At 38.4% G+C, this 26,435-nt stretch overlaps 1 protein-coding gene across 5 annotated transcripts in view; it reads left to right on the top strand.

Annotated features, from left to right (window-relative positions):
- Positions 1-26,435, top strand: part of POLA1 (DNA polymerase alpha 1, catalytic subunit) — a 213,482-nt gene continuing 187,047 nt past the window's right edge. For 2 of the 5 annotated variants that reach the window (XM_026103402.2, XM_064498149.1), the window contains exons 1-16: positions 1-143; positions 1,991-2,115; positions 3,139-3,235; positions 3,754-3,834; positions 4,635-4,750; positions 4,996-5,058; positions 6,013-6,111; positions 8,025-8,223; positions 8,421-8,610; positions 9,515-9,693; positions 13,141-13,253; positions 13,695-13,811; positions 19,453-19,527; positions 20,775-20,913; positions 24,052-24,209; positions 25,588-25,672. In XM_026103402.2, the coding sequence (XP_025959187.2) occupies positions 113-143; positions 1,991-2,115; positions 3,139-3,235; positions 3,754-3,834; positions 4,635-4,750; positions 4,996-5,058; positions 6,013-6,111; positions 8,025-8,223; positions 8,421-8,610; positions 9,515-9,693; positions 13,141-13,253; positions 13,695-13,811; positions 19,453-19,527; positions 20,775-20,913; positions 24,052-24,209; positions 25,588-25,672 (1,867 nt within the window). In that variant the 5' untranslated portion in view covers positions 1-112. Of the gene's footprint in view, positions 144-711; positions 853-1,543; positions 1,681-1,990; positions 2,116-3,138; positions 3,236-3,753; positions 3,835-4,634; positions 4,751-4,995; positions 5,059-6,012; positions 6,112-8,024; positions 8,224-8,420; positions 8,611-9,514; positions 9,694-13,140; positions 13,254-13,694; positions 13,812-19,452; positions 19,528-20,774; positions 20,914-24,051; positions 24,210-25,587; positions 25,673-26,435 lie in introns of all 5 variants that reach the window. The other 3 variants (XM_064498137.1, XM_064498144.1, XM_026103404.2) reach the window with 3 other exon arrangements.

Here is a 26,435-nt window from a genome sequence, read left to right as displayed (position 1 = left end):
GAGACAGAGCCGCCGCGGCTGCTGATTGGCTGCCGCCACGGCCGGGGCTCGCGGGGCTCCCGTCTCGCGCCACTTTCAGGAGCCTTGGCGCGAGCGGAGCGCGGCGGGCGCCATGGCTGAGAGCGGAGCTCAGGCGCGGGGTGGTGAGGCTCGCGGGGGAAGGGGTGGGCGCGGGGAGCAGCGTTTGTCCGCATAGGGCGGCGGCGGCGGCTGGGTTCGTCTTGGCTTTGGGCGGCGGGGAGAGCGAGGGTGGGCGCGCGCGCGTGTTCGCGCGTGCGCGGCGGGGGGGGCGGCGCGGCGCGGCGGCGGCAGTGTTCGGAGCGCGCTCTCCCCCCCCCCCCCCCCCCCCCCCCCCCCCCCCCCCCACTGACGGCAGCAGCGGCGGGGCCGGCTCGGTGCGGGGGGCGGGCAGAGCCGCGGGGTCCCGGCGGCGGCCCCGGGCCCGGTTCTCGGGCGTCTCGCTCAGGCTTGGCTGGGGCGCGGGCTGCGGGGGCAGCAGGGGAGACGCAGGGCGCTGGGTAGCGGCACCGCGTGGGCTCAGCCGCGTGGGACTTGGTGGGAGAGGAAGGCTTGCCCTGCCCCGATCAGGGGCGGGGGGGCGTTGGCGGTTTTTTCCAACTTCAGAATTATTTGGTAGCATAGGATGGGTACAACGGTACCTTCGAAATGAAAAGCAAAATAGGACACACTCTCCTCTCCCGCCAAATACAGTTTGATGAGCTCCAGGAAGGGACTGATTTCTCTCTGTCATCAGATGTGTATTTCATAGCCTCTGCTGGTTGACACAGTTGCCCTGAGTTGCCATCGGCTCTGCTGCATTGGTAGGATTGGACTATGCAGAGCCAAAACACAGTATGTTTACATTTTTGCTTATGGCCTCCTAGCCTGGGTGCTCATAAAATGGAAATGCACTGGTATTGTGCAGCTAACAGACAGCTGGGAGTCTGCTCAGAGTGAAGCAAGCTGAGAGTGAAATTGTATTTATCTCGGGAAGAGCGTGTTGTCTTAGGTGCTCACTTCCAGTAAGCTCAAGGAATTAACAGAGGAGCTTGGTCTGTCTATACATACCCCCAAAGTGTTGCATGTTAGCAGCTCTTCCCTGTCTGGTACCAGTTCCTGTCTGCCCTGGCCCTTACCAGTACAAATTCTTGTTTGTTTGTTCTCAGCCGTGCTTTTTAGGTACAGCTTTATTAACAATCTGACCCCTTTCTGCTGCCAGAAAGGGCCTGGCCTGCTCCTCTGGCCAGCTGCCTGGCTACTTGTGCGAGCTCCGGGTCGCATCTGCCTGTGTGGGCAGAGGATTCGACTCGCTGCCGACACAAACCATTACTTTTGTCGCTGGGTTAGTTGCCTGTGTTACTGTGTTGAATTAGCATGGATCAGTCTCAGTGATTAGATGAACGTCGGGAATAAAGGTCAAGAGAAGTGGAGAGCGCCTTGGTGGGAGGAGACAGGGCAGCAGTCTTTTGGTATCAGTTTGCCTCAATCTGGCTGCACCCCTTAAACATTGTGAAGCTGTCTAAAAAACATTACTGCTTTGCAGCAATATAGGCCGTCTCTGTCTACTCCTGAGTTGTCATGGAGACATGAAAAATGAACTAGGAAATTCCTGAAGAAAGGTGGGGGGGATCCTGCTCAGATACTGGTTGATGAGATTCGAGATGTGCTGTCGAAACCTAGGTGCTTTTTTTGGTTGTTTGTTACCCTTCCCAAACTTACTGAACATGATTTGGCACCAAGTCTGTTTCTGCTCTGTGATTCTCTGAGATCGTGTCTTCGTTTTAATTGCAGAATTGGCTTATCAAGAGCAATCCATGACACTGTGCTTATAGCAAAGTGTATAATAAATGTTAAACTGTTTTTCTCTAGATTTCTATTTAGATTTTAAGTAATACTGGAAACACTTATTAGTACATTACTGAACGCTAACTGCCAACAATAACAGCAGTTCATTACTAACCTTATTTCTCTTGTTTTCAATTAATTTCAGCTATGGCTGAGTCTGAAAGTTTTGCCACATCACGTTCTAGACGTGAGAAAAAGTCTAGAAGAGGTCAGCAAGAAGCCCTGGAACGTCTGAAAAAAGCCAAAGCTGGTGAAAAAATAAAATATGAGGTGAAAATTTCCCATCTCTTCTTTTTAATAAAAAGTTAGTTTGGGGAGTATTACTGTGTAAGCTGAGATACTTCAACACCCTGTGTATGTATCTAAAATTACAGGAAGTCAAAATCTGCCTTTCAGGTCACTTTTTTTTTTTAATGATGTATATATTTTAGAATGTAACTGTAATTGGTTTGCTGCTTTCTGACATCATGCATTTTTTTCTTTCTGTTTTCAAAACTAAAGTAATTTTAATAACTGCAAATCAAACATGCACCGTATCACTTGATAGCTATCCCATAGCGAAGGGCCAGCCATTAGAATTTCATTGCTTAATTAATAGTTAGGAAATCCCTTTTTTTTTAAACTCCAAATGATTTTAAACTTTAAATAAATTTCAAAGCTTTATCTGACAAAAAGCATTAATATCAATACACCCTGTTTTCACAAAGAAAATGAAATTTGAATATTTAACTGATATAACTAACATTTGGCAATGAATGTAACATTGGTACTGGCCAATTAATTGCAATGCCAAGAGGAAGTCACTTCCACATTGAGGTGGATAAGTCTGAAGAAGCTTGGAATGCATCGGTCATTAAGATGTAGATTTATTCGAAGACACAGAAGAGCCTCTTTAGCATTATTGTTGGGCATATGAAATCACCTTCCTTTTCACTGAGCTTATCTTGGTGCTTGAGAATAGAGCCAAATGTCAGAACTCTCCATTGCTAGGATTTTTTTTTTTTGGATGATGTGAAATATGCAATAAAGCGAGTTAGTTTCAATGAAATCTCTACCAGTGTTTCAGTAGAGGCTGAGCTTCAATATACTGTGATCATTTAAAAAATTGGGAACAGATGTTTTAACACTGCCAAAAAATAAACTTTACCCGAATGAATAACTGCATTTGCTAGTTGTGAACAATTTAATGCTGTATGAAGCCCTGGAGTCCTCAGGAGGTTCTTACCAATGACCTAAATTAATATATATAGTATATTAAGCATTAACAGTTCCCATACCATTATTTAATTGTAGGTTGAGGAGTTCACCGGTGTTTATGATGAAATAGATGAAGAAGAATACTCCAGGAGGGTCAGAGAGCGTCAGGATGACGACTGGATTGTTGATGACGGTAAGTTAATAGTCGTTGGGAGAGTTATTTTGATTATAATGTTACAAGCTCAATAGGGTTTGATAATATTCATGTTTTGAGGTAAGTTATGCTTCAGTGCATTCCTGTAATTATTTTAGTAGACAGAGAAAGAGGAGCTTTTATATGGAGATGAGTCTTATGTGCTGTTCTCATAAGGATCTATTAGGATAGTAGTTAAAATATTTTTCCATAACTAGAAATAAAGCTAGAAAATAAATTTTCAAAAACAGTTATTAGTGATGTAACTTTAAAAAGAGTGATGTAACTTTAAAAAGAAATACTGTATTTGATAATTTCTAACTAAACACACATTTACTCTAATAAAAGATATAGCTGAGAGTGCTGTGGTTTTTAACACTCATATTTATAACATTCCTTTTAAAATAAAGGAAAAAATAAGTTTTTAAGTTTGTGATACTTTGGATTATGAAGATACCATTTAGAAATATCACCAGACAGAATTAGAAATGTAAATTTTTAACAATTGTTTTTTACAGGTGGGATAGGTTATGTAGAAGATGGAAGGGAAATCTTTGATGAAGATCTAGATGATGATGCTCTTGGTTCAAGTAAGAAAGGTAGGTTGAACATAACCACTATAGAAAATCTTCCAACTGCTTTTAAAAGGTACTTAAAATGGGCAAATTTTTGGTATCAGTATGTGGTGAATATAGCCAAATGACCTGTTAAGTTGAAGCTCTGTAGTTCCATGCCTGTGACCGGGTATTGTTCAGCCTCCATGATGGAGATAGAGGTGATTTGACCTCAGTCTGGGGTAGCGTTAGCGCTACCAGGTCAATTTTGTTTACAGTGCGCTGTGGGTTATGTACTGTCTTCCAGGATAAATACTTCTGGGGAATGTTCTTGGCTTCCAAAGCTTGTACCTACAGGATAGATGGTCCTTTTTGACACTGAAATACTTACATGCCTTTATGGGTCTCTGACCAAATTATTTTGCCAACTTACATAAGTCAGTGGCAAACTGAGGAATTGAGTCTGATGTTGAGAATCCAAGTGTAGTGCCAAACTTCTGGACACTCTTTCCTTTCTGGATATGCTTTCATGTGAAATGTCTTTGTCCTTTATCTGGGGTATGGACATGGGTGTGCAAGTTTCATCTCTGAGATGATGAGGCAAGATATGATGGTGATGGGTTTTTGCAATATTTTTTCTTCTTTTTCTTTTTTTTTTTGTGCAGAGCCGCCATGAAAAGGCTGGCAGCAAACAAAAGATTATTAGGCTTCATTTCAGCCTGCAGTGTAAAGGTGGAAGAAGTGGGTTACCCCAGCTGTCTATCTCTGCTGATAACTGGACCAATAAACATTTTGTATTTTTATGTATAAATCACAACTTTACACATAAATCACTTTTTCTGTAGGAAAGGGTGGCAGGACATCTACAGTTGATAAAAAGAATGTGAAGAAGCCTGTGGTATCAAAGCCAAACACAATTAAGTCTATGTTCATAGCCAGTGCTGGGAAGAAAAACACAGATGTAAGTTGCTGTATTTTTAAATTTGTAAGATTTTTAACTTGTTTGCACTGTTTGATTTAGTGAAACAAATGTTTATTGTAGTTGCTCATGTCTAGCAACACATAAACTGTTAGGAGCTGTTGTGTGTGGAGCACTTCTGAAAATCTTGTGTGTTCTGTAGAAGCCCTTTAGCCATTTGCTGCTAGTCTCCTGGTTGGGTGTGTGCAGAAAACTAAGAACTGTTTGCCTAATCTGTTATCTTACAGAAAACTGTGGACCTGTCGAAGGATGATTTACTAGGGGATATTCTTCAAGATCTAAATGCGGAAGTAAGTATATTTTTAAAAATTTGAAACATCTTAACCTGTTCATTTTTCTTCCTGTGGAGTATATAAAGAAAATAAAGGTCTTCCTGTGGCTGGACCATCTAAGACTTGATTTCATCTGTAGCACCTCTGCTTAGTATATTCCATGCGTGTATGCAGTTGACTTGTCTGTTCTTTCCTACCTGCAGAAGTTGTGTGACTGTGTTAGTTTGATAAGCCAACACTGATGTGTCCTGATTAGAGATGGTTTATGCTAGCATGTCATTGAGCCTATGCTAATGCAGTCTTCTAGCTTGTCGTCAGCTTGGAGTGAAACAAGACTTACTTGCATCTGCCCAGAGTATACCATATATGTATATATCCAGTCACTGTGCTCTAGCGAGTATCCTGTAGAATAATTCCATCTGGCACTGTTGGGTTCCCCAGAGGAGGTGAGGGAGGGCTATTAAAGCAGATAATGTAGCCTGAGCTTCTTCCTGCTTTCCATGTTTTGCTGCAGAAAACCAAATTAATGTGTTCTCTGAGTTAGGACTGCAGGATGGCTGCCACCACAGCCAAGGTTGGACTGTCTGGAATGAGGATATTCCCAGTTATTCTATCAAACTGTTTACTAAAAAGTCTACTGGCTTCTTTCATGGGCTGATTGCTCAGATAACTAACTTCTTTTAAGTGACTGAGTTGTATATCAGGGGGTTTCTTTGCTTAACAAGATTCTTCCATAAATGCTTCAAGTGGGTGCCCTTTCTGTAGTCATTTCCATTGTGTCTCAGATACTTTTGCAGTATTTTCTCAATGCATTAAGTAGTAGTAGTTCGTGAAATCTGTACATTAGTTTTGAAAATGAGAAAAGTTGGTGGCTTTCTTTTTCTTTGTTGAAAATGTTACTAACCAGGGCAAAAAAAAAGCTTCAGCAACCTGTCTCCATTATGTCACTGTCTCTTTTCTTTCAATACTCAGACTGTTCAGCTAAGTCCACCACCAGTTATAATGCTGAAAAGAAAAAGATCTGCTGGAGTGCCACTGAATCGGTTCTCTGTACCATCCCAGACTCCTAAGGTAAAGTAAAAAAAATTGAAAAGTTCTCGTTACTAAATTTTATCTGTATATTCGTTAATTTGAGATGCTGTTGTCTTTTATTTTTACTTCTATAAGTTACGTTTATCATTAGCTTCCTTAGCAATGTTACTGTATAATTTCTTGTATTTTCCCTTCCCCCTCTGTATTAATGCTTTAAGAAAATTCTTTTCATATCTTTAGTATTCTTTTTATATCTTTAGTATGGGAGTAGTATGTAGGCTAACTGTTATACTTGGCAGGTAAGACTGTTTTCATAGTGTTAGGTGCACCACATGAGGGTGAGTTAGGAAAAAGAGGTGAGGCAGAAAGATTAGAAAGACCTATATGATGGGGAATGGGTGATGAAAGATGAAATAAGTGGAGTCAAGAGTGAAAAGTGTTTGTGGGTGTGGAAAAGGATAAAGAACTCCACTTTTGCAGAACTGGGAAGTCAATAGAAAATTGACAGTATGGATAGAAGTTGACTCTAGTGAAAGATTTTGAAGTGGCAGGCTGCTAAGAATGGAAAACTGTTTTGATAGGATTTCTGGTATATGGGAAGGGCCTTTTATCTGGGGATACAGTGATAAGTTTGATAAGAGTATTTAGAGAGCAAATGGAGTAAAGTAGGTACATCTGATTTACCATTAAAATACAAGAGCAAAAGCTTGTGTAATACTGAAATCAACTCTTAGGCTGTCAATAATCACCAGTGGCACTCAGTCCAACAGATGTTTTGGAGTCTAGGAGTAATTTAGGAAAAAAGAGAAGGAGATGCAGTAAGAGAAGTTCTTTTATGCTGCAAGATAGAAGTCACTTTCCTAAGAAATATTTAGATAGAAATTAATTCCTGGGCTGGCTGTTCGGGTGATAGCTTCTGTGGTCCGAGGAGGAGATTTTGAACAATGAAAAAGCTGAGAAGAGAACCAGGAGCGCATCCTTAGAAAATAAATGGAAGTGAAGGAGGAAGGTGGCAGTGACGCTTTCTACTTGAGGAGACAAGAGCAGAAACAGAAGTACATATAAATTCATTTGGCTGAGCTAGCAAAAATTTTGTTAGTGAAGGTAGATTTAGTGTGTGTGCCTTCTGTCTAAGTAAAGGAGTGGCCAAGTTTTGTATTGGCCACAGCAGAAGTAGCTGAACAGAGATTAAAACCCTGGAAATGATTATGCGCAACTCTCTCAATTTTTGTGAAATAACTGCTTACCCTGAAGATAGAGGTTTGGGGCCTTGCTTAAGATTAAGGACCAATGGACGCACAGAACTGTCATTGGCTCTTGGTGGAGACCACTTCATATGCATCTTGCATGAGACGAGGTTCTGTAACTGCAGCTGTGGTGGTGTCCTGTCCGAAACATGAACTCCATGCTTGTTCTCTCAGGGTTAAGTCTTGCAGGGCATGCTGAAATGTAGTTTTTTGTTTTCCTCACTCTCCGTATCATGTCTACAGCATGAGAAATCGAATGAAGTAGCCCTCTGCTTTCTACTCCCAAGGAGTCCTCCAGTGAGCTTCAATTCATTACTGATATGAACTGATGTATTAGACTTCTGCAGTTGTTCCAGGCTCCATCCCTGGCAGACACATATTGTCACACACAGCTGACAAAAATGGACGTTTTAATTTAGGAATGGGGTCATACTGCTTTGGAAGAATAGTGAAAATAACCATAATCTTAATCAAATGTCAACCATTGCTTCTTGTAACCTTTTTTTAAATTATGGTAGGAATGTACACTTCACAGCAGAAGTGATGGTATAGAATTTAAAGTTTACTCTTGAGGATTTTTTTGGCTGTCATGTTGCAGCATACATGGACCTTTTCCTCTAACCATGGTTGCTAGTTCTGTAAATAGTCAACCATTTTTCCTTTTTGTGCTTTTAAAGAAAAATTTTTGGCTAAAATGTCTTTCAGGTAATCAGCCCTGTCTCGAGGAATGCTCCTGCTCATCACAGAAAGGAAGCTCTTCCTCCATCTTCATTTTGTCCTAAGCGTCCCAATTATACAACAAAATCTGTCATAGTCTCTAAAGAGAATGAGGATACCAAATACATTTCAGAAGTTACAGAAAATGGGGGAACAGTGAAGACAACAGAAGAGAAAGCTACTGAAGGTATTGAAAAGAAAATAAAGCCCAGCTTTGGAAACTCTTTAAGTATGGTATACTAGTTTTAAAACAGTTTTTAGTTTATACTAGTTAGATGTTTAAGTAGCTTAAATGCAGTATTTGATTTATATTTAATTTTGTGTATTACATTTGTGTATATAGTATGTAATCTGGTATGTGATTTTAATGATTCAAGACTCTAGTTCTGTGTACAGTACTTCCAGATGATGATCAAGGAATGATGGATTTTGATGATGAGGACTTTGATGAACCTATGGAAGCAGTGTGTGTGGAAACTATACCTGAGGCAGCTGAAAGCTTGGAGAGAGGCAAGGAAATTGAAAAGAAAGAGACAGAACAGCTGGAATCTGTGAAGAAAGGGACATCTGTGTTGTAAGGATCTCTGTTTTTCTTCTACCAGGAAGCCTTTCAGTATCCAGAAACCTTAGATTCAGCTTCTTTATATTCGTCATGGGATAATTGTGATATAGACAGAATGATGATAATGTTCTGCAATTTTTATTTGTTCTTTTTTGTCGTGACTTTAAAAATGGTCACATCAAACATATGATAGCTACTTAATTGAAAAATACTTCATGTTTTTGAGAACTAACGCATAACAGTACAAAGAGCTACCTAAGTATTTTGGTATGGTGAAGTGGCTTAATGTGGATGTTGAACACCACATTTTGATGCCACTGAGCAAAAATGAAGAATTGCTAACCATACTTACTCTAAGCGACTGTGAGGGTATTCCATAACATTAATTGTAGTTAAAAGGAGTTTCATGTGGTGAACAGGTATATCTTTGGAAATAGAAAAATTTTTTTTGTTCACTGTTTTTTGTTATTGTTGTTGTTATTTGGAAGGATCTTGAATCATATGTTTCACAACTTTAAATTGTAAAACATCTAAATGAAAGGACTTCAGATATTTAGTCACTCAAAGCAACAGGCAGTTTTGTAGAAGCGAGGATCTGTTGTTCCCACTGAGCAGCTTTTACAGACGAATGGGTTTACTTGTTATGGAAAGCCTTGAAGGCTGAAATATCAGGTAAATGACTTTTAAAGCCTGTGTGCTGCGTACTGAGAACCATACACATATGTGGATTTCTCTCTCACATTCCACCCTTCTCTTCAAAAGAAAGCTGAAGAAACACAACCGTTTGGAATTTTGCTTGGTAGCTGGCAAGACTGACAAAAGGTGTGAGAATACAGGACTGAAAAAAAAAAAGTGGTGTTTATAGCAAAGGCTTGATTTTACTTCTCTCTCATTCTTTCTTCTGCAAAACCTGCAGAAGTTGTTCTCTCCCAGATATCTCATGCTGGGACAGAATTGATGAGGACGAAGCTGATTTAGTGGCGATGGAAGTTCAGCTGGACCCCAGTCTGCTTCCACTTGTGAATGGGGAAAATGATGATCAAGTCTTAAGGTTTTATTGGCTGGATGCGTACGAAGATCAATACAGTCAGCCAGGTAACTATTAAAGGCAGGAAATGCCTTTCTGACCCTCTTCATGTAACTGTGATTTTCAGAGTTGCCTAAACTGTGTCTAGACACCTTGTCTCTCTCTGTTCTGTAAACTGTACGTTACTCTCTCTTGTTTCTCCCTTACCCTGTCCCTAGTGCAGGGCATTATCACTGGGCAAAGTATGAGTTTTGTCTCTTGGCCTAGTATCCTCTAGGGGGGTAAAAAGGAGCTTCTTTATGTTGGTGTCCTTGTGACATTCTTAAAACCTTTGTGCATTCTAGGAGTAAGTTGGTATTGTTAATTTCTTGTTTAATGGGGCAACAATTGAGCATGCTTTCTTCTTGTTTTTGGAAATGTTTCTTAAAATTCTGATGGATTATTAGTTCAAGTTCTGTATGGTAGCTGTTGCATGATTTTGTGCAGTGGGAAGGTGTATCTACCAAGGCAGGAAGGTGACGTGAAAGATTTAAGCCCTTCCTAGACTCTTATTCAAACTATTTCTGTATTAACATCTATAAGATGTTTTGTGCAGCTGAAGTGTATATCCTGGCTCTCATCATCTTCATAACTGCAACATTTTCTTCTCTAGCCTTGACGAAAGTAGTCTTGTCCACATCCGTTTGAAGCACTTCCCATCAGTCCTCTCATTTCATTGGCAGGTCTGGTATCTTTAGTTTGTAATTTGTGCATCTTGTAGGTTTTATAGAAGGTTCTTCCGTATCTTGTTGAAGGCTTTTTGGGTTTGCACTGTAAGCATTAAGTCAGATACGTTTCTCTGTTACACCTTTTGTTGTGAATTGGGATGCCAGACTTCAATATGAGACTGTGCTGGGTTCAGCAGCTTGGTGACAGGAGTGATAATAATCATAGATGTCTTGATGAAATCAAAGGTTTTAATATAAAATTGCTACTCTTAAAGACCCCACTGTTGTTCTGTTCTTTTTTTTGTTTTCTAAGTCAGTGGTTGCTGAATGGAACATAATTATGAAAGGATTTCTGTGCCTTGCATGAAAGGAATGTTCTTTTCTCATTATGACTTTTTCAAGGTTAAATAATAAAGACTGCACCTGTTTTCAATTAGTAGTGTAGAGGGAGAATTTCGATACTGCTCTTTGTTTAACATGTTCATGATCTTTGTTTATGCCTCATTTGCTGTGATGTCAAATGCGTTGCCTGAAGAGTAAATACTATAGCATAATCATGAGACTTTTTCAAACTTAAAATGTTTTTTGGAGACTTACTTTACATAACTCCCTTTACTACTTTAGGGAGAGAATTTGAGAATTGTACTCCTATTAAGATTTTAAAGAAATAATGAATAAAAATTGCTCTTTTTCTCCCTCTGCTTCTCATTTTCTGTATCTCTTGACTTTGCTTGCCTTTTGCTCCGTTGGTAACATGATCTGATTCACAGGCTTCATATGCTTTATATATGTGAGATATATATATATATTTTTTCCTCCCCTCCTACTGTCTGTCTGTCTTTTCATAGCCCCAGGTAGCCTGATGGCTTACAGGGGATAGGCCCCAACATCTCTCGTCTCCTGCTTGGTTTTGCATATGAAATGTTTCTGAAAACTTTTGGAAGTTAGCCCTGATGTGTGTGTGTTTGTGGGGGGGATGCTGGACTAGATGACCTCCAGAGGTCCCTTTTCCCCTAAATTACTTCAATTCTTTGAAATCTGGTGATTAAAGCCATTTATTTGTTCATGCTAGAGTTGATTAAGTTTGCCTCAGCGACCCAGGCAACCTTTTTTCCTGTCTTTGAACGGCTTGTGTAGCCTTCTGCATCACCTGCTTGCACGTATACCTCTGACAGGTTATCTTCTCAGTGCTCTTGGTATTGCCACCTATTCAAGTGACCAACTCCCTGTTCTGGGTCTCTCCCATGCTTTCATGTCTTTGTATGATACAAACTCATCTGAGTTTCTTATCTCTTAAACAACAAAAAAAAATAGGTTACTTGGGACAAGGACTCCATCTTCCCTGTCACTTAGATATGTAATTTGAACTCTTTCTAGATCCTTTTATTCAAACTGTCTAAATCTTGAAGATCGTCTTTGTATTAACATCTCTAAGATACTTTGTGCAGCGGAAACATATATCCTGGCTTTCATCATCTTCAAAACTGCAACATTTTCTTCTGTAGCTTTGACAAAAGTAGTCTCGTTCACATTTATTCCAAGCACTTCAAGAAATGATTTCTCTTAGCCTGTCACTCTAACCCTGTGATCCATCTTAGTGCATCTTCACTGATTTAGTTTAGAGTAAGAAAGGTACCTTTATGTGTGATAGATCATGTGGCAAAGATGATTTATAGCTCTTAACAAAGGACTTGTTTGTGCACTCTCAGACCAAGGAGGAATGTAGATTCCAAGATCTTCCTGATGTTAAACATAGTTTCTGATACAGTCTTGGCTCCAATAATTCTGATCTCATTAATAGTAGGTACTGTGGGGAGAGTCTTTCATGTAATCAAACTCCAAATGCTTATGGAGTTGCATGTGAAGGCAGGTTTTCAAATTGTATCTGGAAGGTTATTTTGCTTGTAATTCACAAACTGTACTTGAAAGTCACATAGCCCTGTTCTGTGTTATTTCAAAGTTTGATTAGCAGTTTATACCACTTGATTAGGAGTTTGCAGCATTTTGTGCTAATGCCAGCTTCTCAGTGGCTCAGAGCTGTGCAGATACTGATAATAATGACAGGGTCCACAGTGAAGAGTCAGTTGCACTAGTCCTGCTTTGTGTAGACTGTTTGACTTGCCCACCTTCATTACAACTGCTATCTTAGCATCCAGGTTTTCTTGTAATACATCTTGTAATAATATTTCTTGTAATGTATCTTTCAGTGTCCTCATCTGTTAAAAATGGCAGGTTGAAATCTTTCTACAGTCCATCAACTTAAAGTTGTTCTCTTCTGAATGTATTTCTGCAGGTTTTATTGGTAGTAGACTCTTGATCTTGCCGTATTACAGTACAGGAAAAATGGATGAATTGTACTGGTTTAGGTGAAGAATGAAAAAAATTGTAGATGACACAACTGTTTCAGGAATGATTGACAGCACAGGCATTCTGATTATCTTTAGCTTTCACTGATTTCTCCCTCCTTCTTCCCTCTCCCTGTGAATTACCAAACTGATGTAGGTAGAAATTGAGTATCAGAACAGAATTCTGAAACTGGTTATGTGATGCCATTTTGAATTTCACATATGGTGGTGTTGCTATAGCAATGGAGGTAGGGGCATGAAGAGCTGTACAGGTATCTGTTTTTAAAGCTGGTGTTTGAAACAATTTAGGATATGCTGATTTATTGGAAAGATCTGTTTTTTAAGGACTTAAAATAGGAAATGTTTGTGTTTCTGTGCCAGAATACATAATTAGCTGCTTTAAGCAACATTAAGAATAACTAGTGTAAGAACTGTGTATTGTATTCTTTGCTGTGTCCTTTAGGCGTGGTATTTCTGTTTGGCAAAGTTTGGATAGAATCAGCGAACACCTACGTCAGCTGTTGTGTGACAGTGAAAAATATTGAGAGAACTGTTTATCTACTGCCACGTGAAACAGTAAGTATATCTTTTAAGTATGTCAAACGTAAGTACTTTTCATTGTGCTTGTGGCAGGTTGTGAGTTCTAGTAGTGTGTTTATGGGAACTGTCAAAGCCAATGTTGTCTGATGTAGGTGGCAAATTTATGTACACTGCACACATGGTATGTTAGATGCGAGATGCAGAGTGTTGCTGCTTCCCCCTTGACCTTTACTAACAACTGCAGACAGATGACAGTTTGTTACATTTGGGTGTATTACTCAGGAGGCAGTGTCATTGTGAATTACTAGAAACCTCAGTGTTTTCTAAACGCTCTGCTTTAAGTGATGTTTCTTAAATTTTTTTTTTCTGACCTATTGCATTATAATATCCCTTAAAGAAGAGATAAATGGTTCATAATAACAAAGCAAAATGCAACTTATTGGTCATGTCATGTAAAACCTGCCTTCTGTTTTTAAGGAAATGGACCTATCCACTGGCAAAGAGACAGAGACTCCGGTAAATATGATGAGTCTCTTCAAGGAGTTTAATGACTGTGTTTCACCAAAATATAAGATCATGAAGTTCAAATCCAAGGTTGGTGTGGAAGCATCCTATTTGGTCATTTTTTATTGTTGTGGTTTGGAATGTAGGAAGTCTTCTGGATAATATTTAATGGATTGAAACACTGTTCAGTGGGAGGTCATGCAGAAATGCAGATACATAACTCCTGACATGTGTAAGTGAACCTAGCTGTAATAGCTATGCCAGCGTCTTCCCAAATATCCATGTCCCTTTAAGTATAATACATCTGCAACACGATTGTTCCATCAAAAAATAACCTTCTTTGATACTGAAAGCTGACTTTGCGTGCCCAGTTTCTTGACTTAAACCAATTTTTACATAAAGCTAGGCTCCGGCAGTTACTGTAAATGCTGTAACGATTACTAATGTTAAGCCCAACCAAAGTTGTGATAGAACATTAATTTATACTTTCTCGGGCAGTGCAATTCTCAAGACTCCTTTGTTTGTCTAGTCTCTTCAAACCAGTACAGCAAGGCTTTCAAAGATTTTTCTCACTCTTCTGTGGCTTACAAAAATGAAATGACTTACTACGTCATGCAAGCATCACACAAAGCTTGCTGAGGAATGCTTAGCTTGATGTTGCTGTCGAAATGAGGTTAATACCTGTAACAGAGTCCTCTTGTGATGCAGTCCACAATTCATTATTAAGGTTCATTTCTCTCAGCCGTACTAGGGTATATACCTCAAGAGTGGGAAGAAAAAAAATGTGGAGTTTTGGCGAGAATATCAGTTTTAAACATACTGCTCCTGAAAATGTTCAGTCATTAGTTTCTGTGAAGCTGATTTAAATGGTAGACTGTCTTGCTTGCTTGCTAAGCTATTTTCGAGAAAACGGAACAGGCAAAAGTTCTGGTATCAAAATCCTGACTATCAGATCATGGTCTCACAGCTTAAAATGAAAGATCACATAGTTCAGTGGGTAGGTCAGTACTTGGGGATTTGACATTGGGTCTTTGCATTTGACCAGGTGTCATATTGAAAGAATTGCACTGTCTCTTTGCTTGTTTCATCCTTGTTCTCACCCTTGCAGATTTGTGTGTTTAGGATATGTGCTGCTTGGAGCCTGGATTGTCTTAGTGCATTTGTACAGAACTTAGCAAGTTTTGAGGACTGTCACTCAGTTTTGGAACTGAAGCTGTTCTGGACTTGCAATATACGTAATAGTTTTAGTATTGCTGTGTTCTACTTGATCAACAAATCCTTAAATGAATGTTTAAGAAGCAAATGTTGCTGTAGTGGAAAATTTGCAGATATAATACTTGTCATAATTCTGCAGAGAAGAGCAGATGTTACTGATAGTGTTGCAAATTAGAATTGAATTAGATTGGTAGTACTGTTTGCTCATTCATTTACGAGGAATGTTTCTCTTTTGAGGGTAGAGGTAGGGAGTTTGTGTGGGGGAATGGTGCCTAAGGTGCAAGTTAGAGGAATAATTTTATTCAGAGTTAAGTGCTCAAAAACTTTTCTGTTTCTCTGAAGTAATGCCATTAGTCTGATAAAGATAACTTCATTGTAATTACTGGATGATGTGGAGTTAGTTTTAACTTTTCCCAAGCTAATCATCTTGTGACTTCATAATATTAATTCCTGGATGTTTAATCAGCAAGTGGAAAGGCAAGCAAAAGTGCAGGAAGAATGAACTGTAACAATATATAAATGCAGGAAAATAAAACACATTCACAGGGTAATTCAGGTTGGAAGGAACCTCAGGAGGTCATCTAGTCCAAAGTTGGAGTACTTTGGAAAGTTGAAGTTTTTAGAAGTGCAAATGTCAGCAGTGCTTCTCAGATGGCAAATTCATGCAGGAAACTGCATCTTTTAGTAGCTTAGTGCACTCTACATCCTTCAGGGAAAATGTATCCTTCACTAGAACATTACAAAACTTGCCTTTTATACTTTTGTTCTAGATTATTTTCTCTCTCTTAAAACTCTGATGCAAATCAGCTTTTTTTGTTTTCTCAGTATTATTTTTATTGTATATTTGATTATAATGTAGTTTCTATGTGTTAGAATTGTAAAGGAATGAATTTAACAATAGGTAAAAAAAAACAAGTTTGTAATAGCTCGCTCTTTATAAAAAGACCCTTTCAGGGATGAGAGAAAAAACTCAGGGCAAATGAATTCCTCATTAAAAGAGAGGATGCAAACACTTGTACTCAAGAAAGTGAAAGAAGAGAATTGGCTTTTGAAAAGATGCAGATGTCTTAAAAGAAACTTAGGACTCCGCCTGTTCCGTGATACTAAGAAAAAATGTTACGGAGTGAGATAACAATAACATAGTTGAACCTTTGAAGATGGCTTTTGGAAATTGAGGTAAGCCGTAACAGTGCAGATCCTTTTTGCAAAGGTATAGGGTATTTTTGATACTAGTTCAAAGCTCATCACGTTTTTGTTAAGTTTATATAGAGCCTGAAACGAAAGACACAACTGTGTTCTCCTGACATGCGACTATGATACATCTGGGATCCTTGGATATATGCAGGAGTGATCCCTAGTAAGAACAGGGAAATACTGAGACACTGCTAAGATCTTATCTGGAATATTGTGACAGTTCTGATCATCCTGAGGAAGAAACATGAACTCAAACTAGAGCAGGTACAAAAGAGGGCAGTTAGGGGAATGAGAGAAAGGGAGAATCAGTTATAGCAGAAATAACTATGAAAGAGTTTTTTTTTTGTTTTTGTTTTTTGTTTTTTTTTTTTAAAGCTTAGTGAGGTGAAGAATAATGATATGACCTCTTTGCTCTCTAAATACATGAAATGGGGATGAGCAGCAAGACATGAGTTATTTAAAGGACAGTGTTAGCAAAAGAAATTTATAAAATTTAACTCATGAGTAAATTGAGCAGCCTATCAGAGCAGTTTCTAAACGGTAAAACTCAAAAGACTGCTTGAATTTGTCAGACTTTTCAGTAAAAGAATTTTACGCACTAACCTGGCAGAAAGCTCTCCAGCTTTATTTCACTGGGATAATTTTCTGCTTAGCTGGATAGTTACTGCCTCCTGGAAGGGTTTAATGAAAATTGGAACTGACAGGAGGGTATGGCTAATAGTGTGTGGCAAGAGAGGAGAGGTTGAAGGGGAAAGCAGGACTGTTGGTGAGGCGTTTGGAGGACTGTTAAAGGAAAGTCTTATAGAAACTTGGTTATTCCACCTTGAAGTGAGGTTTACTGTGAACAGTAAAGGAAATGTGTGCTAGGCTTATGTCTCTCCAGCAGGAGGTCCTGTTGCTGCCTGTAAGGTAATTGTGGAATTCGTGATTGTTCCCCTTCCTTAGACCTCCTTTTCCTTCCTTTCTGAGAGACCTCAATTTGCCTGTTAAATACCTTATTAATCTTCTTTTCATAAGGAGTCATCATCTTTCTTTTCATGGCAGCCATACCATCAGAGATGTTACATTGCATAGCTCTTGCTTCTGCATTTCTGTAGAGGTGCACAGGGCTGTCAAGTTGAAATGCTGGTTGCAGTCAGCTAGGTGAATACTCAAAAAAATTGACTTCCACACACTGTTGCGACTATATTACTAATGTGGCAGATCTACTTTAGAACTCCCTTGTTCTGTGATCTGCAGCCAATGTTCCACTGTTGTATTATTAAGGGTAGGTGTTTTGAAAGATTTTGGGAATGCTAATGGCAATATTGCCCATGTGAGCAGAGTATAGAGCAATGCACTCAGAGTAACACATAGCAGGTCTGTCTCAGGTTTAGCCCTGTGAAACTTGAGGAAAATCTTACTCTTCCACCATTAGCTGGAGATGTTAGAAATGTTGCTAGCACATCTAATGTGCTCCCAAAGTCCTTTTATTTAGAAAATCCAGCTTTTTGGCAATGTGGACAGGAGCCAGTATTTATACACTGAGACAAGTTGTTCTCGTTCTCCTCTTTTCTCTCTCTATCTTGCCCTTGCCAGCACCAAACTTTATCCCTGGAAACAGATACACTTAAGCCATAGCACTTCCTCTTGCACCTGCTGCTAATTGTAGCTTCAATGGGTTGCACTGCTGCCAAGTTAGTAAGTCTTCACAAATCAATTCGATAGCAGCCTTACTCCACTTAGAAACTTAGCAGCTAATCACTGCTGCTCATTTCTGCTCTCTGAAGGGCCACTTGAAGGGCAGATTACTCTGCAGCAAAGCATTCATTCACTGCAGTTATGACCAGAGGCTTGTGTAATTGAGCTGAGCTCTGTGGAATAATGCAGATGAATCACTGCAGCATACTATTTTTACACTATGTTCAGCTTGCGTTTGCAACAAGAACTTGTTTGAAGCCCGAGAGTTTTAGAAAAGGCCTGTCAGTAATACGTGCTAAAAGCAATGCATAGCCATCTGTGTTATGTTATGGCTCTAATGCGCTGCTCATGTGAGGTACTAGTTTAGCTTAACAGCTCAGATCTACATTTGAAGGCTAATGGCTAATGCTGTAACACTGTTCTGATATGATAGGGATGCTCTTGTACCAAGTCGTGTTACTCCTTTCTGCTTCTGTTAGCTGTTGATCTTATAGTTGCTTCTTGGTTCACCTTCTTTCTATTTCGTAGAGGGCCCTTTTCACCCCTGAGCAGGCTTTGCTGCCTTAAAGCCCACTGGTACTGCAGTGTTATGAGAGGTAGTAAACTTGACTGCTAGCTGTAGTGCTCTAAGGGCTGATATTGCTGACTCTCTGAATTTAAGGAAAAGAAACCAAATAATTTTGAGTTTACCTAACTAATTTATTCCTATTTCTGGTAACTATGTTTCTCCTATTACACTTATTTTTTTGTATATTATGCTGACTCTGTTTATGTGCTGAAATTAGTGCACTGTATAGTGAAAATATTACCTTTATTTAATTTAAGGGGCCTCTAGATCCTCCTGTAGTAAAGTAGAAGTAAAATAGTATGAGTAAAAATTTTCTAGCATAGTTACGGCATCACGTAGTTCTACAGTGTAGGTATGTAGCGGTGATGTAGATGTTTTGTAGTATATCACAGGCTAGTAGAGCATAGCATTTTAGCAGGCACCCTGGCATTGTCCCACAGGATATTGTAATTATTTGGAAAATGGAGGTAATTGTTCTTAGAGTCTGACAGACTGTATGCATGCTGCACAAAATCACTATTGTTCTGGGAGCAAGCAGAAGTAATACTTTCAGTACAGTTGTACTGAACTTGAGACTGCTTTAGCAATCTTTGTGTTAGATGCAAAAAAGCTTGACTGCTTTCTGGCAAAAACCAGATCACTCAGAATGAAAAGTGAAATTCTGTCATAGAAATGATTCTGTTCTAAGGGTTCAGTAAAGTAAATAACTGGCAGATGGTTGTTTGCAATATTCTTGAGTATGTTTGAAGTCTGTGAATTTACAAAAGGTTTCTGAGTTTCCTTAGCTACTAAGATTGTATGTTTTTTCTTTTGTGATGGTTAGTATACTTGTAAGTCACTTCTGTAGAAACTGTTTATTCTAAGAAAACCTGAAGATGCTAACACAGTAATTACAACAGTCTTACTGTCATTAGATGGTTATAATGAGTTGTAAAAGTGGTAATACATGATCAAGCCCTTGTTATTTGAGGTGTATGTTTGGGGTGGCCTTTATTTCTTTAGTTCTCTTACTGGGAACAGTGAATTTTCAATTGGGAAATAAGGGAAAAATATTAATATCTTTATTTTATGTAGAAAGTTGAAAAATATTATGCTTTTGAGATCCCAGATGTTCCAGCAAAATCTGAATACTTAGAAGTTAAATATTCGGTGAGTATAACTAATCTGATGAAAACCCAAACCCTGCTTTTCAACCTAATACTGATTTTCATGATTTTATTTATATTTAAAAAAAAATGAGTATTTGATCTTTAGTAGCCAATTGCTCTACCCATTCTGCAGTGTGTGAAGTTAGCTGCTCATTATCTTGTATTTTTAAAAAAAAGAGGTTAACACCCAAGCTTGTTTTTTTTGTTTTTGTTTTTTACATTTTTATGCTGGTTAGTCCCTAACACAAATGGTTCATTGCCTGGAAATCTGTAACATGTTAATTTGTCTGTGTTAGCTGTATTTATGTAAACAAAGCATGAGGGGAAAAAATACTTCCTGAAACTACTACAAACTACTAAATTCCTCCTACCTTCTTCCCCAGTTATAGTCTGTTTATTGGTTATAACAGTATATATTCCCAATTATCCTGTGTTCATTGCCTTGCCTTCCCTCCAAACCAACCAAACAACCCTTTAGTTGTGCTGTGTCATGACCCAAAGTAAGATGTTTTAAATTACTTACTAGCTTTAAATGTTTTGTTGAATTCATGTCTAGAACATAGCCGATACCTCTGCTAGTATGGCTCTTATAAATGGCAGCTGAGTGAGGAAAGTCTTTAGTTGAAGAGTTGCAAAATTGAGCAGAAAAGATGAAAAAAAAATTCTCATGAGAACATCAGTAGCTATTCTTAATTAACAAAAACACTTCATTTGGTTTCAAATGTAAGACACTGAGCAGTTCTGAACCTATTTGGTCAATTGCTGAGGTAATGCCATTCTATAGCATCTTTTATCCCATTCTCGGGTGCTAAAGCAGAGTTGCACAGAGATTTGCTAGCTGTCCCAAATCTATATTTAGCTTTGCAGAAACACTCTCTATATGACAGATGAGATTAAAGCTCTCATCAAATTTACAACGTTTATTTCAGCAGTTTCTGTATTAAAATGGTCACTGAGCATTGTTGCAATGGTGGTTGATGATAATATTTCTTGTATTCATATTCTTGTACAGATGAAGAACTTTTGCCTCAGTGCAATTTTAATGTCCTGATTTAAGTAGAGTTATGCACAGTCAATAGTGTAATTTTTTGAATTACTGTAAGGTATTATGCATTAAGGCTTTGCTTGTGGGAAATTGCAGTGATTTCAGGTATTTTGTAGTTTCGTTAAGTTGCTGTTTGAATGTAGTATGTTAACGTGATGACTTCTGTGGGGTGAAATGACTCACTGCTTTTTATTAATTATTAGGCTGAATTCCCTCGACTTCCCCAAGATCTGAAAGGAGAAACATTTTCTCATGTATTTGGAACTAACACTTCTAGCCTGGAACTTCTGTTGATGAGTAGGAAGATCAAAGGACCATGCTGGCTGGAAATAAAAAATCCACGTATGGTGGTTTGCATGTGAAATACCCTGTTTGCTGAGAAACACACCCAAATATAAATTTGGGGGAGGGGGAGACAATTACATTGTCCTGATAAATTCCCATTTTATGAATTAATTTATCTCTGTAATTTTCATAATTTAGCACAGATTGTAACTTGTATTTTTCCTTTTTTGGGTGGCTCTAGCCATGTGAATTTTCACACTGTACAGATGAGATTATAGCTTTGAACAGTTGTGTATAGGTAAAGCTTGTGTGGAATGTGTGCTGGGATTGGAATATGTAATTGGGATATTCTTCCCAAATGGAGCGCATAAGGAGAGAACAGTCTCAACCTTCTGTTTCTCCCTAGTCCTTACGGCAGTGAGAGGGATCTAGGCACTGCCTGGCAGCTACTCTTTGGTACATACCCTAAAACTATGCATACTGAGCTAGTTAAAGTTAATTTCCTAGAAATTTATTCCTTTTTCTTCTCTTAATACCTTGAGAGGGTTTTTTTTGTTCTGTTTGTTTTTAGCTCAAATATATCTTTTAAAAACAAACTACTGCTAGATGGCTTGTTTGTTTGTTTGCTTTTGCACATTGAATTGTGGTGCAGAGCCTCTTAGTTTTGGGCTTGGTTAAAGCCCTTTGTTCAGCCTGTGCTGCATATTCCCAAGAGTGTAGAAAAGCTAATGCTACTGGATGAAAGCTACATCTTTTAGGACAGTCTCTTCAAGGCACTTTGAATGTAGAAGAATTGACAGTATCGAACGTTGACTCAGGGATGATTCTAATCTTCAACACCTAGTTCAGTAACTCAGCGTTGATACTGGTGAGGATTTTGAGCTGCAATAGACAAGACAAATCACTGATTGACAAAAGATAGATAAGCTCTGATGGCTTTTTCACCAGATACTGAACAAGCACCAGTCACTATAAATGTACTTCCTGAAACTGATGTTAAAGGCTCAAGAACAGTTTTTCATCTCCATTCTTCTCACAAAGATTAACCTCACATTTCTTTTGTATTTTCTTTCTTCACCCCCAAAGAGGCCAAAGCTGTTTTGTTCCTTAAATCCAGTATGGCAAATGTCATAATGATAACTAGCAGTTTAGGCAGTAAGAGTTCCATTCTACTTGGTGTGATGTGCGTTCTCTCCCCTTAGTTTAGTATTTAATTCTGGGGTGGCATCAGTACCTGAGCTGAGGCAAAATAGTCTAAGGGAGCTCTTTTATCCCATTCTCAGATCTCCATTACAGCCTTCAGATTCCAGAGAGTCCATATTTTGATGTCAGAATTGCTGATTTCAAAGCTGCAGCCTGACCACTCTGTTGAGAACTATTTTGCTGGCTGATTATATTTATGCACATTTCTTCGGCCGTTGCACTAGATTTTGTGCTCCAAATCGGGTATTTTCTTGTATAGTTGACCAGAAGATTCTTGCTTTTTTGCCGCTTCCCTTCCACACTTTCCACAGGCTGGTCTTAGGCTAGGAAATATATCTGTTGGATTTAGGATAAGCAATTCTCAAACCATTGGATTTGCTTCCTGCAACTTTTCTAGGGCCTGTCATCACTATCCCTAATGAAGTTGTCTTTGCATCTTGAACATCAGTGCCAGACACCATCAGAGCTTTTCTAGAGTGCTTGTAGAAGCTCTGGGTGTTAAGATATCAGAGCTAAAAGTAAAAAGGTGTTAAGTAATTCTTTCCTTATCCTCTTCCTTTGGACAGATTGTCAGTGTTTTATAAATGAGGATGTTCTGGTCAGCTGCCTCTTATGAGATTACCTGCTATGAGAGAGCATAAAATATGTGGATTTCCAGGGAGGTGTCAAAGAATTTTGCAAGGAGTAAGATAAACAGGTTTACCAATGGCTACCCTCAAAAATATAATCCCTCAAATGTTTAACCTCTGCTTTGTTGTAACTGCATGTAGTGAGTTATGTCCTCACAATCTTTTGTGAATGAGCGCTTCTTTTTTAAAGCAAATGAAATATTGAAGGCTAAAATATTAAAATGATAAAGGGTGGTGAACACTTCTTTTTATATAGTGTGCACATATATACATGTGCGTACACACATAGGCATATACACATCACAAGTGTGTGTGTGTGTGTGTGTATATGTATAAAAAGATTAAGTTCTTATACATTTTATCTTTACACAGCTTTTTATGCTCTTTGTTACATTTCAGGAGAGCTTGTATTACCAGAGTAGGACGAGCTCTCTTTCTATGACATCCCCATCTTATTTCCATAATTTTTTTACTCAAGGACTATATCTAAATGAATTATCCAGCACATTTCAGTCAATCATATACTAGAAATGTTCTTGTTCTCATTTGATAAAAATTGATTTGATTAGCACTCTGGCTGCCTTTTCTGTAGTGCTTCAAAAATTTCTGTGTATTCTTTCATTTCAGTTTTATTAATTCTTTTATTTTTATTAATCCTTCCACCTTTGGACTGACTACAAGATTAGATACTGAGAGTTATTAGGTGGAGTTAAGGAATTTAGGTGGAGTTATGCTCACTTGGCTTGTACTTTTCTCTGCTGTGACTCTAAAGTTATCTGGAGTACTTTTTGCATTATACTGTGTTGTTCTGTTAGGCACCCTTGAGAGTGGCTTCTGATTCTTGAAGAACAAAAATTATATGTATGCATCTCTTTTGACTCTTACGTTGAGATTCAGATTTGGAAAGGGACCTGAAGGATGCTTACAGCTGTCTGACCATTAATAGATAGATAGCAATTAACATCTCCAGATGGATACTGCTTACATTTTTTTTTGTACCCTAGGTGCTGGGGGAGAGGATCCACATCTAAGCACGTCTACCCCAACTTCAGATGTGTAACTGTGATGTGTGAATTGGGAGTCTAGTAGCCTTAGGCTTCCATGCTGTTAACAGGGAAGAAGGGGCATCTTCCTGGCCTAGATACAAATCTTCCCTCTCCTCTTTGAGGTTAGAGAGCCCCTGGTGTAATTAGGCATCTGATGTGCCTCAGGGAATTACCAAAATTTGGCAGGATTAATCTGGACCTTAGACTATTCTTCAAGGACGAAACATTAAAGAAACACACTCTTTGTAACAGCACTGTTAGAAAAGTTTTACCTGTGATTCCCAGAAGAATGAAAGTTGTTCATGTTATTTCCTTAGAGACCTCAAATCAATCAGTCAGCTGGTGTAAGATAGAAGCAGTGGCTGTGAAACCTGGCTTGGTGAACGTGGTTAAAGATCTTTCTCCCCCTCCTCCTCTTGTGGTCATGTCCCTCAGCATGAAGACAATTCAGAATCCAAAGACTCACCAGAATGAGGTAAATAATCTGTCTGATTTTGGTTTTGTTTTGTTCTTTGGCATATGGTAAGAATTCTCTGAGATGTGGAAGAGCTGCACCTGGCACACTATGTCTAATTGTATTTGCTTTTCAATAAAATTTATATGTGGCTGGCTTTTCAAAGAAACTTTTACTGAGGTCTTTAGCATGAGCATAAGTTAAACTCTGTGGATTCAGTGGGCCTGTTCAATCAGAATTTATTGTTACCACAGATTCTATGTATGTATTTTTTTTTCAAGCCTTATATTTTGCTGTTGCATATAATAAACAGTTATAAATGAGGCCGTCTCTGAACAGATGTGAATGGATTTTTTTGTAGGTTTAAGCATTATATATTCTATGTAAAATGGCATTTTTTCTTTTTTTTCCTGATAAGCTCATTTTGAGATAAAATGAGAGTCTAGTGTAAGTTTTATAGTACCTATTACACTACTGTGAGATTCTTTCCTTTCCTCAGTAGGAGAGAAGTAGGTGGCCACCCTCAGTTGTGGACTGTATGCCACAAACTGTGATTAGACATGTTTAGCTGTTTTTTAACATAGGTCTCCCTGGCTTTGTACTTACTATTTGTAGTTTCTAGATAGTTATCTGTGGCTAGTTGTTATTAAGAATGGAAGAAATATTAGGTGGACAACATTTTTCAGACAAAATTAGTCCTTTTGCTGAGATTTTGGTTTTTTTAATTATTTTTGGGGGTAGGGATTACTCCCAATTTCTAACCAGTCTAAGGAAACATAAGCCAGGTATGAACAGGAGTCTGCTTACCAAGATGTTTTTAAAGCCTGTCTGCTTTGTCTTATGTGGATTTTCCTTAGCAGTTTCTGGGGAGCCAGGACTTCCTGCCAGCAAAGCAAGAAGTATTACCATTAGAGCAATAACTTCTAGATGCTGAAACCTCAAGTCTTCTTGGCAATCTTGAGTGCTTACTTGGGGTTTCTTGTTCAGGCACAGCCCTTCCTGAGGAAAGGCTATTGTGTGTCCTTATACTTCTTCTTTACTTCATGGGGAATCCTTTAAATTATGGAATCTGTTCAGATTCTGAACAAAGTTTTATGGAAGTAGAGTTTTCCAAAATGAACTATTTTTTTCCTCAGAAGTTATAAGCTCATCATTTAGTAATAACTTCTCAATAATGAATAATTGTGAATAATTTTTATTTTACCTGAGGTCCACCAATAACTTACCTTCCTTTTAACTATTTATAGGTGAAGTTCATGTTATAAAGGTCTTTTGTGGAAACAAGAGAAAACAGATGAGGTTACTTGGAAAAAAAAACAAAAGAAAAAAGAAGTGAAGAAATGAGCACTGATAGTGGTCACGTTAATGACATTTTGTGTTTTATATTTCCTTTGTATAGGTTGTGGCTATTGCAGCTCTGATTCATCAGAAATTTCCTTTGGATAAGGCTCCACCTCAGCCTCCTTTTCAGACACACTTCTGTGGTAAGTACTTGGAACGGGTTATGAGTAGAAAAATAATTCCTTCAGAGGTTTTATAACTTCACACTTTCTCTAGCAATAGTGGCTTAAAATGTAGGTGATTGTAGAGAGCTAAATAGGCAAATGACAGAGTTTCGACTCTTAAGCTGGCATTTCTCCCTGTTTTTAACCTGACTGGATAATGACTTTCTTTTATGGAAAATTTTAGTTTGAGATGATGCAGAGTAATCCTGCTTTGAACAGTTTCTGATCTTTTTTGTTACTTTTATTTTATCATATGTTTTCTTCAGTTAAACATACCAGTTTCTTTACCCATGAATTTAGACCTACAAAAAGTCATTTATCAGTTTAGCTCTTCTCAATAGAATTAAAAAAAACTTGTTTCTAAACAAACCTAATTTCTTAAAAAAATAAAAATTGAAATTCTCCCTCAGCAGCGTGATTACAGTAGGACCAGCTGTACCTTGTTTGTTTTTTGACATTACATAGTTTAACTGAGATTGTCAAACCCTAATTGAAGGTGACAAGGAGTTTTGGATGCTTGTTAGAGGAAGTTCTTAAGAAGCTGTGAAGGACAGTTTTATTTCCTGTGTTGACTTCAAATATGACCAACTAATTACTTTCCTGATTACTCAGTTATCTTAAGGCATATATACATACAATAATGTCTATCCACAATTCACAGTGGATTAAAATAACTTTAGACAAAGCTGGAATGTTTGGTTAGTGGCTCTTGCAAAGAGAGGGTCTAGGTGAGATGATTCTT

This window comes from Dromaius novaehollandiae, chromosome 1, assembly GCF_036370855.1.
Source record: "Dromaius novaehollandiae isolate bDroNov1 chromosome 1, bDroNov1.hap1, whole genome shotgun sequence".
Lineage (NCBI taxonomy): Eukaryota > Metazoa > Chordata > Aves > Casuariiformes > Dromaiidae > Dromaius > Dromaius novaehollandiae.
This window is presented reverse-complemented; position numbering and strand designations above follow the sequence as displayed.